This window comes from Pygocentrus nattereri, chromosome 23 (assembly GCF_015220715.1).
Source record: "Pygocentrus nattereri isolate fPygNat1 chromosome 23, fPygNat1.pri, whole genome shotgun sequence".
NCBI lineage: Eukaryota > Metazoa > Chordata > Actinopteri > Characiformes > Serrasalmidae > Pygocentrus > Pygocentrus nattereri.
The window spans coordinates 7,518,653-7,538,212 of record NC_051233.1 but is presented as its reverse complement, the minus strand read 5'-3'; the positions used below and the strand labels follow the sequence as shown (position 1 = coordinate 7,538,212).

Below are 19,560 nucleotides of genomic sequence, written 5' to 3'. Positions count from 1 at the left end.
GGATTGCACTCACAGTGATGGATCTAGAACTTCCCGTACTGCAGTGGGAGCCACTGTGCACTCACATTAGCTTAGCCTAGCAGACTACAGCTTAGAACACTGTAGAACAGGTTCAGTTTCGGCTTTCTGTCACCCCATCTGAAGGCCCAGAAGACCTTGATGGTTCCCCCACTACCTGAATGCTAGGCCTGAGCCTATTCTCTAAGGCCGCTGGTGATAGCGTGAATAACACTAGTCCTGGTTACTGTCACTCTTGTGGGGGGGGGGGGGGGGGGGGGAATGTGATAATCATATCGTTTCACACTTTCAAATTAACTCTCCACACTCTCCTCACTCTCTGAGCCTCAGAGGGACTCATTTGGCTGCCACAAATTTAGACTAAGGAACACTCCTGTCTCTGAGAGAATCCTTTTAAAACTCAGTTTACAAACACCGTTCATTGAAAATTCATATAATTCATAACATGTTTACCTGAACATTTACCAACAGAATTCAGCAGCTTCCTTCTTTTGAGCAAACATGTTTATTTTTTAGCAAGTACAGGGAGAAATATTGCATATACAATGAAGATGTGAAACATAGAAGGTCCTCAGGGTCCAGGATTACCTAATTAATCAGAATCAAAATTGTGGGTGGTCCCTGAAAATAAACGTATTATGATGATATGCTGTCTGTTATACACTCCAATACTGATTCAAGGGAAAGTCAATGTTTAGCTGCTTTACCCACCAATCAGCAAGCTTCTCTCTTAGGTATTCTTCACTAAGTAGAAGTACAGCACTGGTCTGCTTCAGGTTGGTGCTGTAGCAAACTGGTTCACTCAACTGGTCCTACATAGCCCAGCAAGTGTAACCATTGCTGTGTTCAGGTGCTCACTAGAAGGTTGTACGTACTACATGGTTAACTAATAAATATAACTTGACTGCAGTCAGGTGCTTGTTTGTAAATACGCCCCCTGCACAGAGAATAAGAGAATTGCAAGATACACGTCCTTCTTTTTCGTTGTGGTATTAAAAAGCGTGCATATCTAATAGAAGTGCTGCAAGTGTACGCTGCATCTTGTAAACTCATGCATCATCAGAGAACTTGTAAAGAGGAGAATTATCGCTCTGCAATGTCTTCCGGGTTTCGCAAACACTAGAGGGCGCTCCTGAGCTAGTCCAAAATGAATGGGTTAAGATGGAGCATTTGAGGAAAATCATAGTTTATAAACGCTTAAACATTTCTATGTAAAAGAATACATTTATTTCCTGAACACAGAGAGGCATAAAACATTTCAACACTGCTGGTATATTTGATGAACTTTTAAATTTGAGTTATAGTAGTTTAAAATGGCGCCTCATGTGCATTCATTATGTCTGTGAGCCCGAACAGCCAATGAGCTGCTGCGCTCACCAACCAATCAGCACTCAGTAGCAGCAAAGCTAACGTCCTGCTGCCCAAAATCCATTCGCTGTAAAAAAAAGGAAACACGCAGATTTTTTTAGTGAAATACGTCCTTCTACTTTCTAAAATTAAAAGGAAAGTTGAAGATAAGTGAGTAGAAACTATTTTAACTTTTCATTTTTAGCTGTTTAGCTCCTGTTTAGCTGTTTTACTCCCATTCACTGAGGACTCTCTGGTGGGTGCCCTCTGGCACTCCTATCTTTGATATAATGAGGAAAATAGGAAGAGGCCCCTGATAAAGATCTCAATTAAAATGATGAAGACCGCTTTACCAAGCTAGAAAATAGCATTTGTTGTTGTTAAACTAACCGTTGTGTTGCCACTGAAGCTAGCATTAGCATCGCTGGTGATCTAGTTAGCAGCCAATCAATGCTGAAATAGCCAACATGGGACCCCCTGACCACCTGGGGGTCTCACACACTGGTTGTAATCAAAGGTACGCTATGGGTGCAGCAGATGGAGATTAGGTCTATGTTCAGATAACAAATCAGATCACATCCTACTCAGAAACGTCATGTGAATGAATCCCGTGCACCATCAGCACAAACTAACGAGCAGAATGAGCTTCACTGAGAATGAACTCTGATCGGCTCTCAGCTTCATTATTAGAGCCAGACGAAGGAGGTGAGAAAAGGTGAGAAAAGGTGAGATGAGCTGCTTTTCCACCGTTTACAGGCTTTAATTTCTGTTCAGCGCTGCTGCCATGGTAACGCTGAATGATGGCGCATGTACAGTGGAAAAAAAGCACATGAGTTCCGATCTTAGCGTCACATTAAGGTCGCATGGCCATGAACCAGATACAAAGGACCACATATGAAAGTGGCTCAGGGCAGATTTGAAAAGATCAGATTTGCTCTGAAAACACCAGATCTGCATCACATTAGGGCAAAAGATTGGCTTTAGGTCACTTCAACCTGGTAATGTGAACACTGCCTAGTTTGAAAAATGGTGGAACATTCCTTTATAAGTCTGTGAAAGAGAAGAGGATGAAGTGGCTGTGGCTGTGCTGACGGGGAGTAAGGGCACTGAAAGAATGTAGACACTCAGCATGAGGCAGAGAGAGAGAGAGAGAGAGAGAGAGTGAGAGAGGGAGGAATTGGGACGTGAAAGAAAGACTTTGTGTGAGCGCGGAGGCTTTAGACAGTGTGTTTCGATGCATGTAATAGAAGGACTGATACAGCATGTGTGCGTCAGAAAATCCCAGACAGCTCCATCTTTAAATCCAGATTAACCCCTTAAACTCGAGATCTACTATTCAGTTATTACATCAGTTATTAATCCCAAAATGCATAACTCAGTGACTCCTGTGAATGATTCAGCAACCGCTATGAATTATTATGACGTCATTACATTACAATTATGTACAAGTACTTACACATCGACACTGTCCAAAGAAAAACACGTATCACCAAACTAGCAGCTTTACAGGAGGGGGCAAAAATGGCCTTAACTTAGAATTTAAGTTAATGTAAAAAGTATTTTTTTGAGTATTTCTATTGGTCCACTGATCATAATATTTTTACATAGTGTATTGGTAGCTGTAGAGTTCAAATTAGGCAGAAATAAGTATAAGTATAAAGTATAAGTATAAAGTATAAGTATAAGTATAAAGTATAAAGAATAAGTAACTAAAAATAAAGCGATAAATTAATTTTTTTTTGGACAGCAAAATATGTATATATATCTGAACGTACTCACTCACCCATCGAAATCTTTAAATTCAGGTGTTCCAATCACTACCATGGCCATAGGTGTATAAAACCAAGCACCCAGACAAGCAGAGTATTCTACAAACATTAGTAAAAGAATGGGTTGCCCTCAGGAGTGAATTTCAGTGATGAACTGCCGCCTTTGCAACAAGTCCAGTCGCGAAATGTCCTTGTTACTAAATATTCCACAGTCAACTGTTAGTGGTATTATAAAAAAGTGGAAGTGACTGGGAACGACAGCAGCTCAGCCACAAAGTGATCAGCTACATAAAATGACAGAGAGGGGTCAGCGGATGCTGGCACATAGGCACATAGAGGTCGCCAACTTTCTGCAGATCAATCACTACAGACCTCCAAACTTCATGTGGCCTTCAGACCAGCTCAAGAACAGCATAAAGAGCTTCATGGAATGGGTTTCCATGGCCGAGCAGCTGCATCCAAGCCTTACATCACCAAGCGCAATGTAAAGTGTTGAATGTAGTGGTGTAAAGCGCCACCACTGGACTCTAGAGCAGTGGATATGTGTTCTCTGGAGTGACCAATCATGCTTCTCCGTCTGGCAATCCAATGGATGAGTATGGGTTTGGACAATTTCATGCTCCCAACTTTGTGGGAACAGTTTGGGGACGGCCCCTTCCTGTTCCAACATGACAACGCACCAGTGCACAAAGCAGGTCCATAAAGACACGGATGAGCGAGTTTGGTGTGGAAGAACTTGACTTGGCTGCACAGAGTCCTGACCTCAACCCTATAGAACACCTTTGGGGTGAATTAGTGCAGAGACTGTGAGTCAGGCCTTCTTGTCCAACATCAGTGTCTGACCTCACAAATGTGCTTCTGGAAGAACGGTCAAAAATTCCCATAAACACACTCCTAACCCTTGAAATCCTTCCCAGAAGAGTTGATGCTGTTATAGCTGCAAAGGGTGGGCTGACATCATAATAAAACCCTATGGATTAAGAATGGGATGTCACTCAAATTCATATGCGTGTGAAGGCAGATAAGTGAATACATTTCGCAATAGAGCATATTATATATATATATATATATATACATAAAATAAAAAAGCATATTATATATATATATATATATATATATATATATATATATATACATAAAATAAAAACATGAGATGTATTATTATTATTTAATATTTACTTATGTATGGGACATGTTATTATTACTTATAAGCACTTTGAGGTACATAAAACATACAGATTTAACATATAATGTATATGAGGCATATAATTATTTCATATATACTTACATGTATATAATATGTATACATGTTATTATCAAATGTAGGTACTTTTTATATGTGTAATGCATAGGTATATATACATATACACACACACACACACACACACACGCACACACACACATATATATATATATATATATATATATATATATATATATATATATATATGGGACATGTTGGTATTGGTTCATTTAGGTACTTTGAGGTATATAAACACATAAGGAATGCATTATATGTGTGTGTGTATATATACATATATATATTTATATATAAATTTCGACACTCTTTGCTTCCTCCTCGGTGACGTCACGGCGGAGGGCGGGTCTTTGGTGCTTTTTATGGCTTCTTTGCACAATACCTCACTTCCTCAGCGCGCGCTGCCATTGCACAGAGGGGGGGGAGAGAGAGAGAGAGAGAGAGAGAGAGAGAGAGAGAGCGCGCACACAGTGGAAGGGCGAAGAGCCGAGCAGCTGGAAATCTCCGTTAAAGGGCTGCTGGAGCCCATATGGCTCAGTCAGCCAGCGCCACCAACATGGAGCAGGAGCTGGCCAGCAAGAGGCTCCACTCGAGGTAGGAATGAGGGGCACGCGGGAGATCTGGGTTGGGTGGACGAAGGAGTAGAGGGATTTCGGGGCAAGAGAGGAGAAGAGAACGAAGCTGGAGTCAGCTTCTTGTTCGAATTTCCCCGTTCCACCTTAAATGGTGCAGCAGTTACGTTGTTACAGAACAATTCTACATTCTGTCACGGTGCAGCTGCTGCATCATTTAAGGTGGAACGGGGAAATTCGAACAAGAAGCTGTCGAGTGGGAAGCCAGCTTAAGCCTCGTAGAGAAACAAGAGAGAAAGAGAGTGGGAGAGAGAGAAGAGAAGGAGAGGAGTCTGGCTGGTTGCTGGCACTGGGTGTGGGGAGGCTTTGCTTTGAGCTTGGCTATTGACTTCCTCCTAGGCTGCTTCTCCTTCTTCATGCTGTTTTCCATTTCTTTTCCTTTTTCTTTTTTTTTTTTGCAGCTTCACTCCTACAAGCTGTGTCTGCTATTAAAGAGGAGACTTGGTCACACTGGCTGTAACAAACACACTCACTCACACATGTACAGTGAGGGGAGCTGTGTGAGCAAAGCGCACAGGCTTGTGGTTTTATGGCAACTGGAATTTGTATAAGCAACAGTCCGGCTTGCTGTAGCTGCTGGCTGTTTTTTCCTTTTGCATACGTGTCGCTTCAGCTATCTGTCTCTGTTGTTTTCTCCCTCGTGCATTCATGCCGAGCAAGCTCGAGCTATTTCCTTGTCACTCTTTCTCTTCTTCCTGGCAGCCGTGGGGTCACCCAGGTGTTGAAGAAGGAGAATTCGGACCTCAGAGAAGGCCAGCTTGGTGGTTTTTGGCCTGTTTGAGCTGCAGGGATTCTGAAATTGGTTACTAAGTACAAAAATGTGGGAATACTTTCAAAATGTCAACAGCAGACTGTTTGTGTGTGCCACAGAACACCACATGTGGTGAACAGTTGTGAGCACTGGAGACACATTAGGAACCAAATACAAGATCATCAGACCCCCAAAATGTGATCCTCAACCCTCAGATACACCCCAACTGTGCTGACTGCCATGTAGACGCTAGAATATTTTTTGCCGTTTGTTTTCAGGACACCAGAGGGCATAGTCACATTGCACTTCGCATCGACATTGGCCATAACAATGATTCTGGAGCGCCGTGAGGAATACTAATGTCATGCGAGGCATGAATTGAGCACTCAGTGAGGCCTTCCAGGTCATTCTGCCCCTTCGGCTCATTGGCAGCAGTGCCCGAGAAGAGCGGTAGCTCATGTTTTCAGCAGCGCTGTGTGTTTTCAGTGGATAGATGGAAGGTATTCTGATCTCCAGCTAGTCCTCCATCAGTCTCCAACATGCAGTGAACTGCTGAAGGTTGTTGGACAAAAAGAGTGAACCACTGAATTATCAGCTCCTTCTTACCTCTTAAAGTTGCACTTGCTCGCCCTAAAGATGGCAGAAGGCCTGTCCCATATGGGAATCTGATGTATGGCAATGTATGGATACAAATATGTGACATATACTTGCATGTTTTAATTTCCAGCTCATGCATGTGAAGCCACTTTAAAATTGAAATTGTCCATTTCACACATCAACGTAAACATGTGTGACAATATGTGTTAGAAAATATTATTCATATATGGATGCCATACATGACTCTTATATTGCTGTTGTCCAAAGAAAACCTTGTATCTCCATTTTTGATGTTTTTCAGTTTTTTTACATAATCTGAAAATGCCTGTTGTGTGTAAATGTCATGAGAAATGGACCAAAGGAAACGGCCCAAAATGACTTGGGAGAAAAAAATCTGGTTCCATTGACTTACATTAAAGGTAAAGTAGGTTTTGTCCTTCTCCTGTAAAGTTACCATTCTGAAGATATGAGGTTTTGTTCCGACAACAGCGATATATACGTTTTTCATACATGTAAGAGTGTATATATAGAATATATAGTATGACTGCCATATATATATATATATATATATATATATATATATACACACACACACAAACCAAGCAAACAATCAAGACCATTTTGGAGATATAAGATTTCTTCTGACAACGGAGATATGCTAGCTTCATATAATATTATATGAGGTCTTTGTATGTATCTTGTTTTTTTCACACATACTTCCTAATGAAGGGAAAGTTATAATAATACAGTAATATACTTAGTATAATATAAACATAAATAAAAGTATATTTCCTTGGCAAAGTTGGAACAGACACAATATAGTGACAGTTATAACTGTGTTGGAATATATTCAATCATGGCATACATAAATGCATGGTCTATATATTGAACATATAAGTACAGTAGTTGATAGATATATGTATGAAACATGTATGTAAACTTATTTGTACATTGCTGCTGTCAGAACAAAACTTTTTTTTTACCTTTAATGGAAGTAAATCGAGAAATATTTGTCCTTGTAATTTTGGGCTGTTTCTTTTGATCCATTAATCATGAAATTTTGAAACAGCATAAAGGGCAACTGACTTAAAAATGGCAGCATCAATATATGACCTTTTGATATATATGCACTTATGGCCATATATGAGCTTCCTGTGTGGGATATTCTACATTTTTCCGTGTACAATGCTTGCAATGTCAAGTTTTGTAATCTGGTAGAATTAAACAGGCTGTACCTATAAGTCGATATATGCAAATGAGCTCTGTTCTGTTTGGCTGCGCTGTGTTGTAGCTCATTCAGAAAAGCGGCCCAGGCTGAAATGCTCTTTATAACATCAGTGTGAATGGGTGGGGCTTAACTTCTGTACACTGAATAGGCTGAATGCAGTGACCATGGTTTTTGTGACATCACAAAAACAGTTTAGTTTCCATGTATGGACTCGGGAGTGAAGGCTATGTTTTAAAACATTGATGCTGTTGACATACTACATCACAAAATGAGGAAATCTGGATTTTCTACTATACGCACTATTTAATAGACAATATATAGGCAACACTGATGATAAGAACAGTATGGTGAACTTATTAGGGTATTTTTAATGTCATCGCATGAAAGTGGGCCTTGACTAAAACCTCTCAGATCTGACACAGTTTCAAATAACAGGACTTCTGCACTGGAGATGTGAGGCTCTAAAATAACGTAAGCTATAAAGTAATGTACAGTAGTGTCACACACAGGAATCAAGCTCATTCAGTATTTTGTTTTTTTTGAGTGGACTGATCTTACATGCTGGGTAGAACATTACCAAAAATGGTCATCACTGACCTTTCAGCACTACTAGAATCAAGTTCAAAGCCTGAGGCCTAGTTATAAATTTAGAGTAAAAGACCCCTTTATAAGAAATGTTCTGTGTGGTTTTCATTGCACCCAATCATGATTTTTAGAAAGACAGCTGTGACATTTAAACTGCTTCTTATCCAGTAGCGCCAAGATATTTTTGGGGTGTTGTTGAAGCCTCCTTTCTTCAGATGATTCAACTTGGACGAACCAGCAGAGCGCCGCGTCCAGACTTGTGACGTCAAGCGGACAAACAGCTGACTTGACTGAGGCCTTTTGTTTGAACTTTGTGTGAGGCTGGCTTTCATCTCGAGTCTCAATCATGCCGTTTGATAGATGTCGGAGGAAAAACAATCCATATGCATGGGTCCATGCATTTAAACCAGTCAAAACAATAGAGTGGGGTGGGCCGGGGTGAATGCCTGCTGTTCACAAAGTAGCGGATAACTTCAAATTGTCCTTGAGCATCAAAGCTGTTACAAAAGGGACTGATATTGTAATTTGTAACCATTAGTGAATGCGGACTTGAGGTACATGCTGGCTCACTTGCAAGGCAACTTGGACTTGTTCTTAAATGATTTGCAACATCACTCAAGTTGCAGTCAAGTTGCATGTTGACTGATACACAACATAACCTGGACTTGCCCTCAATTGACTCACGGCTCGACTCAGACCTCAGTCGCACGTTAACTGACTCGCACCACAACTTGGGCTTGCCACTAAAAGCTTTGTGACTTGGCTCAGTCACTGTGCACCCGAGTTGAATGTTGACTGACTTGCAGCACGACTTGGACACCTTTAAATGGCTTGCAGCTTGACTCAAGTTGCAGTCGATTTGCATGTTAAATGATACGCAACATGACTTGAACCTGCCACTAATTGACTCTCAACTCGACTTGAGGCTAACATGAGTTGCACTTGAGTTCCATGTTGACTGATACGCAACTCATCTTTCAATAATTGTGATGCAACTTGGGCTCAAGTTGCACTTAAGTTGCATTTTGGCTGACTTCCACTGCGACTTGTGCTCACCATTAAATGACTTGCAACCCGGCTCAGTCATCATGTTGATGGGCTCACAGCACAACTTAAGTCTAAGCGTAAGTTTGAAGCAACTAAATTATCTGTAATTTCAAGTATGAGTAATAAAATATATATATACTCTATCACAACATCCACTGTCAGTGTGTTGAATCATATGACGGCTTGAATTCAACTGAGACCTGCTATTTTTGGTGGAGCATGGTTGATATGTTTAGTGTGCGCCTGAGTAATGAACTGAACTAAAGAAAAAGCCTAACAGGTTCTGTACTAAACATGGTAGCACAATGAGGCTGAGGGATGTAATCCTAATTATAATTAAATGTTAGGTTTAGGCCAGGATGCCTGTGAAAACCCATAGGTCAACCAAATATGCTAATGTTGCTAACAATAAACTTAACCCTCCTATTATCTTTGGGGTCAGTTTGACCCCATTCAGAGTTCAACGTCTTTAATAAATGACTGACATTATTTTTAGTTCATATCTTTTATGACTTTTTTGTAATTTAATGGGGACAACTGGGTAAACAATATGTGGATGTGATGATGTGTTTTCAGTGTAAACATTTGGTATGTATTGGTGTTCTTTGGGGTCAGTTTGACCGTTTGGTTGTATAAAACATGAAATATCAACATTTTACGCAGATTTGATTTGGTTCTTTGGGATGATGCTGAATCACTATAGCGTGTAATTTAATAATCTCCAAAAAACTTGCCTCTGCTTTAGGGCCCTAAACATAACCACACCTGCTGATAGTTCACACCACATGGGGGACGGAGAAACATAATTCCAGTAATATTTGTGATGTGAGCTCTCTGAATGGGCATGACAAATCTGAGGGTCAGAAATCTGCACAGGAAAGAAAACCACAGCGCTATTGGATTTTCTGCGGCTGCTGAGGAAGAAAATAAAAACATTCCAAGAGTTTCTCTTTGGTTTCCTTGACAACTGGACCTGGTTGCCTTCATTTAGATATGGATTAATGCTGTAAGCACTGTAACCTGAAGCAGATGAAACAAAACAAATCAACCTTCTGTTCAATGAAATGAAGTTCCAGACAGACAGACAGACAGATAGACAGACAGATATTTTCTATGCAATAAAATGCAATACAGCTCTAACAATGCAGTGCAATACACAACACATACCTTTCACGCGATATACAATATATAACATTACTTTGCAATATTACAGTAATATATGCAGTACATAGTACACATAATATCGGAGGACGTACATGTATTTAATGTTCTGCAAATAGAGCCTAATACAGTTGTCAGCATCTTACCATGACTCTATCTGAGTCGCTCCTGATTGGTTGTTGCTTTTTCAGGTTTTCTGTTTATTTCGCAGGTGATGTCATTTCCCGACAGTTTAGCCTAGCCTAGCATTCCCCTCAAATCAAGGCCCGTCGTTATGCCCACATGTTTCTCTCAAGCCTTAATTTATTCAAACTTTATACTGATTTTTATGCAAGCAGCTTGACTACAGCTTGTTGTTAGCTCCCAGATTCCGGGGGAAAATAAGCTCAGTCAGTCCACATCCACCAATCTAAAGCTGCTCCCCTGCCAAACTGTCGTCAAGGCTGCATTTTTCGCCGCTGCCATGACGATGCATTTGGGCCAGAGAGACCACAAGCATGTAATTATGGCGCAGTTGTCTCTGAGCTTGCCAATTAACCGTGTGTCCGTTGCTCATGACTGCAGGCTCGACCACAGGCCCGGCTTTGCTCTTCCAAGTGAGGCCAGCAAAGGGGTCAGAGACCACAGGTTTGCTACAATTGGCCGACACGCTCTCATTGTGCTACCCACAATTAGAATGAAATCGTAGAGATGAGTCCAGAGGTTTGAGCTAGAGCTATTTTTAAATCATGCAGAGTAAGTTTTTTCTAAAGATGTTACTAAGGGGAGATGTTATTAGTCATTATTTGTTATTAATAAGGATATAATGATGATTAAGAAATAAGAAAGACAGGTTGAAATGGTGTGGAACTGTATAGCCAGCCTTGTCTATGTGTTGGATTTTCTGTCTCTTGTGGAAACCAAAGTGAGTGATCGAAATTAGGTATCTGGGTGCAGCCAATCAGGGTAGAGTGGATGGTGAAGGGGCGGGGCTTGTGCCATAGAGGCACCCACCATCAAAATGACTGGAATTTTTTCCACTTTATTCTGAAGACCTTATAACTTACCTAGGTCATTTTTTGGGTGTATTTTGTTAGAAGGCTGCATAGCAGGTGTTGAAAAGGTTCTACTGGAAAACCTTTAGCCCAGTCAATCCTTGTACGGTACATAGTTTAGATTCAAAACATTTTAGGCACAAATTATTGCAAGTAGAATCAATAACTTATGGCTTTTATTGCTGTTCTGTTCTCAGCATCACAGAGAGTGTCTCATTCAAATCTCTCAAATAAGGGCTTGACGTTAGATTATTTGGCTAATATTTAAACCAAATATTGAATTGGCTTTTATTTATGTCATGTTCAGAGCAAGGTGGCTTGAAGTGCTCCTTTCAACCCACTTGGGCCCAATCATATTTCACCCCTTGCCTCTACTATTTAGCCCTACCCGTACGTTTTATGCATTCACACCTAGGGGTAGGGTGTCCTAATTTTTTGTTGAGATAGAGGGGTGGGGTGAAGTGTTACTACGTGGCCCTCTAAACCAAAGTTTTGCAGAGGCACATTCCAAACGGGGTGTATGGCTGAGCAAGTGGCCAGAGAAACCCACAAATGTATTTTCTCAGTTTAAAAAATGATGATAACCGTAGTATTTTCTTAGTTTAATGTTGTTTTGATGTATTGTGGCCCTTTTCTTCATAACAAGCATAAAAAATTACCAGTAGTATGCTGATGTCTTGGAAGCTGAAGCAAACAAAGCAGGACCACATTTAAAAAATACTATAAAAACTTGAGTCTATTTTCATTCAACATTTCACATACTCACAGAATTGACCCCTTACATGGCCAGGGCTCACTGGCAGGCCCAACGTTTTATTACACACTTCTACAGGGAGATTCACTCGAAAGAGGCTGTGAATATTCATTAATGACTCTTGCTAGGATGAAGCAGTCTGAACGAAACAGCATGCAGTGTGCTCCTCAGTATATGGAGCTTCGAACAAGCCGGAATGCCCCTGTGTCAGTGTGATGAGGTGGGTGCTGGACAGCCGTCATGATGTTCAACCTCCGTTTGCAACTTCCAGCATCACATGTAATGCAGTCGATTACACACACTGTATGTCAAGGTATGTAGTGTAGTAGTTTCATCCTAACGGGACTTACAACAAAATATTCAGGGCCTCTTTTGAGTGAATCTCGCTGTATAACCTAAGAACAGCTCAGCCAGTTTGTAGTGAAGTCCCTGTTGTTACTGAATAATAAGCCTTAGTATGTAATAAACCTGTGGTTAAACAGGACTAATCATGTTCCCTTTAATCAACAATGCAGATGGGAAGTGCTTTATAAACACTGACTTATTGTGACATATCGTGACATACTGTAGTGTAATTTATCATGATGATGATAAATATTTTCCTACTGCCCAGCCTTAGTTACCAGGTCATTCCAGTTAGAAAAAATCACTCAAAATATACAAATCTACAGTTATTTCAAATGTAATTTAAGTCATTTTAATGTAACAGTTGATTACACACTGTTTCATGTGTTTGAAAGTTTCACACTGTTAGGACACATCATGTGCAGTTTTTTGGTATCTTGTAATTGAGCTAACAGCACAATGGTAAATTTATTGTCGTTTCCAAACTGTCCAGTTAGAGCAACACAGTCCAGTACAGTAGCCTGGTATTTTATATAGTGACTTTTATAAAGTGACTCTAAACTCAACCTAAATGTATTAGGTTGAATGGGATTTTTACGAATGGTCAACCTGGCGACAGTTGCTATGACAGAACACATCTGTGGGCAGAGTATTGACAGGTTAGTTACATTGCAAGAAGATAATAAAAATAATAAGACAATGTTTCAGATTTCTGTGAATGTCTCTACAGTCATAGGTCCTGAAGTCCTTGAGCTGTCCCTGTAGCTGTGTACCAGATCAATGAAGCCTTAGTATATGAAAGGCATCTGTTTCTAAGGCCCAATCCTGATTTTAATTTTTACCTCTACCTCTTGGTTTTTGAGTGTTATCTTGCCCCTTGGAAGTGAGTGACAAGGGGTAGTGGTTGAAATCCTCCTCTATAAAATGGCACCCTCAAATAAAAGAGAGCGTTACTTAATTAACAGGCTACTAGTGGTGCAAACTTGCTGGAGGGCTTTCATCATATGCCTTCAAAGAGGGGGACAATTCATTTTATCACCCACCCCCACCTCTTCAGTCATAGGGAGCCAAAATTTGTGGTTACTTTGGCTTCTTGCTCAGCCATCTTGCTGGCTTTCCTTTTTTTTTCCTTATAACACCCTGTTTTGGGGGGTGTGGGTTGCGGGTTCTGGTGGTGTGAAGCTCTCTTGTTTGGAATATTTCTGTTCACCACAGGGCGCATAAGCAGCACGTTGAAAAATGCCATTCATTTTTTCCATAGAGATAAACAGCTTAGTCCAGGAAGTCCTTATATGGGCATGACACCAACTACAGAAAACTTCAGTAGTCTGCTGTGTTTGGTTAGACTTCACATTTGCGTATTGCAGTCTTTTGAGAGATCAGTATTGCAACGTATTTGTGCCCTGTTAAATGATTTTTTTTCACCCCTAAATGGAGGTGTATTAAAGCTTTATTTTTATTTCTGATGTATTGAGGGACAACATGCAATCATAAACAGACAGACAGTGGTAAGAGAAGTAAAGATATTACATAAAAAGAAAAAAATGAGAAAATAAGCAAAGGACTTGAATGAGAAGCAAACATGAACAACACCAATAGCGAGTTTGTTAACATGCACTCAATAATCAGATCACAGTCGGATATCTGCAGTTGTCTGGTTCTTCGTGTAGTTATGTAAACAGAACGCTCCAGTTTCTCGGAGTAAAGTCTAGAAATCTGATTAAGAAATCCAATAAAGAGAAGCTCAGTAATCAGGTTTCTCAGCGCATGTTAACCTTTACTCTGATTTCTTTCGGTTTCCTTACTCCGCCCATGTGCGAAAACAGACGGTGGTACCGGAAATAAGCAAGCGATGCCGCTGAAACCGAGGACATGCTTGACGAAATGAAGGATTTAAACATTTTTCATTTTCTAGATGATGCATGTTCATATTTTCAGGTAAAACGGTGCGATGTTTAAAACGAAAAGCTGCGGCATGAAGTTTGCATTTTGCGTTACGTTCACGTCACGTCTTCTGTGAGTTTATTGGCTGGTTTTAAAGTAGAAATCTGGTTACTGACTGACTCCTGTAGACCTAGAGCTTCCTGTTATCTGATTACTCAAGTACATGCTGACTGACAAAATCAGAGTTTTCAAATCATTAAGTGCATATAAACGAGCTTGGTGTCTGTGACATGTTCACTTTAATGTGTAGAGTAGTTTGAGACTGGTTGTTGGATCTTAGTATGACAGCTTCTCCAGTAAAGTTAAGGTAGTGGGACTTTAGTTACTGGTGTAAAGAGCTAATGTCCAGATCAGGTCATATTGAGTATTTTTGTGTTCGATGTAAGCAGATATTTTTTCCATAGATATATGATCTGTTAGTGAATTTTTCCAGTAAGTGATGGTTCTTTACGACCCTCTGTTCCGTACTCACATAACACCGCAGGCTGGATTGGTCTGATTTACTACCTCGGTTCTTAATTCCTGCTATCTGTTCCTGTTAATGTTTATCGATTGTCATTTGTGTTGTTTTTCGCCACCCTTGGCAGCACTGAGATGTTTACAGCAGTTGCCTCGCTAGAATTATCCTTTAAGAAGTCAAAGCTCATTAAATTAACGAGAAGCCCATATAAATGTCTGCCAGTGGTCAGGAAACGTATTTAAAAATCTGTAAGATACTGCCCGCTCCCTGACCTTTTTAAAACAGCGCCCGCTGTGAAATTCTGGTGCTGGCAGTTTCTGTTTGAATGCGAATCCACTGTTGACGTTCGTGTTAATATGTGAAGACCAGAACTTTTTGTGGGAGAGTTATTATTTGGTAAAAAGCCTCTGCTTGCCCTGGAGATCTAAACCTGCTTTTGAACCGTGTGCCTGTCAGCCTCCACTGTGTTTCTGCTATTTGCACAAGCTGGGCTTATTTTATTTGGCTGGCCTGCATTTGCTGCAGAGTTCATATCCTGGCCTTTGATGTGGTTTAGACTGAGCTACATTTAGCCAGCCGCCTGTACCGCTTCAGCAGGATTGGTTTTCATCTTTACCTGCTTGGATCTTTTGGGTTTAGATACCCTTTCATCATGTGATCGTGCATTGAAATAACTACACGAATGTGTGGGAGGCAGCAGGAATGTGTGAATGGAAATTTAAATGCCACACATGTGGATAAAAACGACTGAATTGACTGCCTTTTTAAAAGGTCTTGTTAAATTTTCAGCAGCACTGATGTATACGCACATATACAGTGACCAGCACCTCCTCATTTTTACACTCACTGTCCATTTTACCCACACCACTGACCACACAGGAGCACTTTGTAGTTCTACAATTACAGACTGTTCTCTGCATACTTTGTTACCTTGGTTTTCAATGGTCAGGACCCCTACAGGACCCCCACAGAGCAGGTATTATTTGGGTGGTGGATCATTCTCAGCAGCAACACTGACATGGTGGTGGTGGTGGTGGTGGTGTGTTTGTGTGTTGTGCTGGTATGAGTGGATCAGACACAGCAGTGCTGCTGGAGTTTTAAGACACTGTGTCCACTCACTGTCCACTCTATTACACACTCCTACCTTGTCAGTCCAGCTTGTAGATGGAAAGTCAGAGACGACAGCTCATCTGCTGCTGCAGTTTGTGTTGGTCATCCTCTCAACCTTCATCAGTGGTCACAGGACGCTGCCCTTAGGACGCTGTTGGCTGGGTATTTTTGGTTGTTGGACTATTCTCAGTCCAACAGTGACACTGAGGTGTTAAAAACTCCTGCAGCACTGCTGTGTCTGATCCACTCGTATTAGCGCAACACACAGTAACACACCAAACTACAGCCTCAACTTTTACTGAAGTGTGCTATTATGTTGATGGTAGCAAACCCTATAATATATGTTAATTTGTCATTATAATAGAAATAATGTTTAATTATCTTACAATATTCTTTTTCTGAGCGTGTAGTAAATATTATAAGTACTTGAAACCTGACCAACTTCACATTTCTTTACAAAGAGGACAAACTTAACTCTGTGTAATTGTATTTAATGCAGTAGAGTGTGTGTAATGTTATATTAAAAAAAGAAAAAAATACATTTGATAATATTTTTATCCTGGCACTACTGGGGATTTTTCCCAAGTCCATTCCAACATCTTAAACCTTAGAAAAACAAAATATTGTGATACATATTTCGTATCATAAAAGTCTTGAAATATTGTGAGCAAAAAAACACCCCCAAAAACATGATTTACCCGCTTACTGAGGTTCCTTTCTACATGGCTACCCTAATAAGAGGTTTTTGGTTACACTTTTTATGAATGTTATGTTTTCGTTGGGAGTGACAAGGATGGACAAGATTAGAAATGAGCAGATCAGAGGGACAGTGAAGGTGGAGCAGTTTGGAGATAAAGCCAGAGAGGCCAGGTTGAGATGGTTTGGACATGTGTTGAGGAGGAATAGTAGATATATTGGGCAAAGAATGTTGGAGATGGAGCTGCCGGGCAGAAGGAGAAGAGGTAGACCTCAGAGAAGGTTTATGGATGTAGTGAAGGTGGACATGGAGATGGTTGGTGTAAAAGTAGAGGAGGCAATGGATAGGGCAAGATGGAGGCAGATGATCCGCTGTGGCGACCCCTAAAGGGCGCAGCCGAAAGAAGAAGAAGATGTTTGTAAGCGTCTATAAACACGTTTATAACATGTTATAATGCATTCATAAGGCATAATAAATCGAATATCTAGACCCCTAGAATAGAATTACTGCTACAATGTGCTTTTCTTAAGCAGCGCTCTCACTTTTAATGTTACATCACAGCAAAACAAGTACAAAAACAATACTGATGGCAACACTACTTTAAAATCTGACATCTGAAGCCTGTGATGTGCATTATTATGTATGTTATTATGTATGTAATACTTCAACTTGAAGCCCCACTCTTAACACTGGAGGAGGCTTTAGTACAGTATGCATCACTTAAAGCAGAATAATACAACTTATGAGCTCTTATCATTTGTAATGAACAGTGCTCATAATGCATGTTAATAATTCATAATGCATAATAAGCATGGTTATAACATGTAATGCATTATTATACATGTTTATAGCCATGTTATATGCCTTATGAATGCATTATAACATTGATGAATGTGTTTATAGATGCTTACAAACGGGACATTCGTAGAAAGTGTTACCAGGTTTTTGCTACCAGCACAGGCCTATTTGCACCCAATGTATCTATGACTATATACACAATAAGATCTCTGTCTCGTGTAACTGTCCATATGTCTCTTGCTAATTGCACTTGCAGTAATTGCGCTAACACTAAATTGCCCGTCTTGCAGGCGCTTTCATCTCAGCACTCTCAGCTAATTGGCCAGCTAGTTTGTAATCCTGCTGGTTTTTAAATCTCATTTGCTTTAATTCTGGATTATCCAGTGAATAATCTCATCCTACACCACAAAGAGCAGCTGTGGCTGTTCACAGTTAAATATAACGCACATTGAGCACCCTTTCCCAAAATTGTCTGTTTCTATAGCACATACACAGGCCGATTATTGTGTGTTATCGCTGGCTCATAAAATATATGATCCACCTCAGGATATTTGGTTTAAACACAAGCTGGATCTAGATATGCCAGTCAAGACGCTAAACTCTGAATACTTCCCGTCCACTCTTAATGATTCATTGGGGTCCTGACCTTGTGCTGGTTTAATAGACATGGATTTTGCCACACTGCGGGACAGTTCATCAGCTCAGCAGGTCGCCAGACTGCCTCACGTTCATGTGTAGTGCTGAGATCAAACGCTGTGAATGCCAGGGAAAGCATGGCCTTTGTATGAGACGGAAGGGTATGTCGCATTAAGCAGGCGAACATATGTTAACATGATCGACTAATCGTCTCGCAGGGCACAGTGTGTGCACCAGTAAAGAACGAGGGGACTTTGACAGTGACAGGACTCCCTGCCGTGATATGCATGTGTTATGTAAGTCAGAGGGGTCAAACTCAAGACCTGGAAGACTTGAATTTAGGTCTGCAACACTGACAAAGCGGCAATATGCAAATGTGCAATCAGACATATGGTATATTTTCTTTCATTGTGGTATTGCTCAGCATGCTTATCTCAAAAGTCCAGATGGGTTCATGTGGCTGAGTCAAGGCTTTCACATTATGGATGTGCATTCAGACTAATGTCATGAATTCACAAATGGATTTCTAATTAAACACAGAGACGGAAGAAAAAAAAGCTTACAATACTTGATGGTACTGGCGAAAATTTTATTACTCAAAAACAGCCCAGAGAGCTTGGTAAGTTTTCATGTTGGAGGCTGCCTCTTCAGATGAGCTAATAAGGTGGATTAAGTTGGGGACTTGTCGTCTTTTTTGCAAGATCTTTTTTCCTCAGTGAGCAATATCGTTTCTTTCGGAACAGAACCTTGTATCTCAAATGGTAACTTAATGGTAAGTTATCATTAAATTCTCACACAATGTAAAGGGCAACAGGTACTTTCAAATGTTCTGTCAAAAGCTGAAAAATGACAAAAAATGGGGATATGAGGTTTTGTTCCAACAGCAGCAATATGCCAACATGTTAGTTTGTCAGAGAAATATTATTTTCACTCTTATTGGATCTAGCTTGGACCAGATAGAGTAGCCTATTTAGCCAGCTCTGCCTTCTTTGTCACATCCGTAACAACCCGTTTTTGTTGTATAAATGAAACTGTACCTTTCAGGGTACAAGTGTTTTCAATGCAGTGCTAATCTCAAGGCTGCATCTTCTGTGCTTGTGGTTATGGAACGTATTTGTAGTACATTCTGTTACAAATACATTATATTGCCAAAAGTATTCACTTGCCCATGCAAATCATTGAATTGAACTATTCCAATCACTTCCATGGCCACTGGTGCATACAACCAGAACCTAGGCATGCAGACTGCTTCTACAAACATTACTGAAAGAATGGGTCGCTCTCAGAAGCTCAGTGAATTCCAGCATGGTCCCGTGATGGGACGTCACCTGTGCAACAAGTCCATTTGTGAAATTTCCTCACAACTAAATATTCCACAGTCAGCTGTCA

General features: G+C 40.4%; 1 protein-coding gene across 1 annotated transcript in view; it reads left to right on the top strand.

Moving 5' to 3' along the window:
* The first annotated feature begins 4,829 nt into the window (after positions 1-4,829).
* Positions 4,830-19,560, top strand: part of gpsm1b (G protein signaling modulator 1b) — a 59,961-nt gene continuing 45,230 nt past the window's right edge. Inside the window, exon 1 of the mRNA XM_017702896.2 lies at positions 4,830-4,986. Within this exon, the coding sequence (XP_017558385.1) occupies positions 4,922-4,986 (65 nt within the window). The 5' untranslated portion in view covers positions 4,830-4,921. The remainder of the gene's footprint in view (positions 4,987-19,560) is intronic.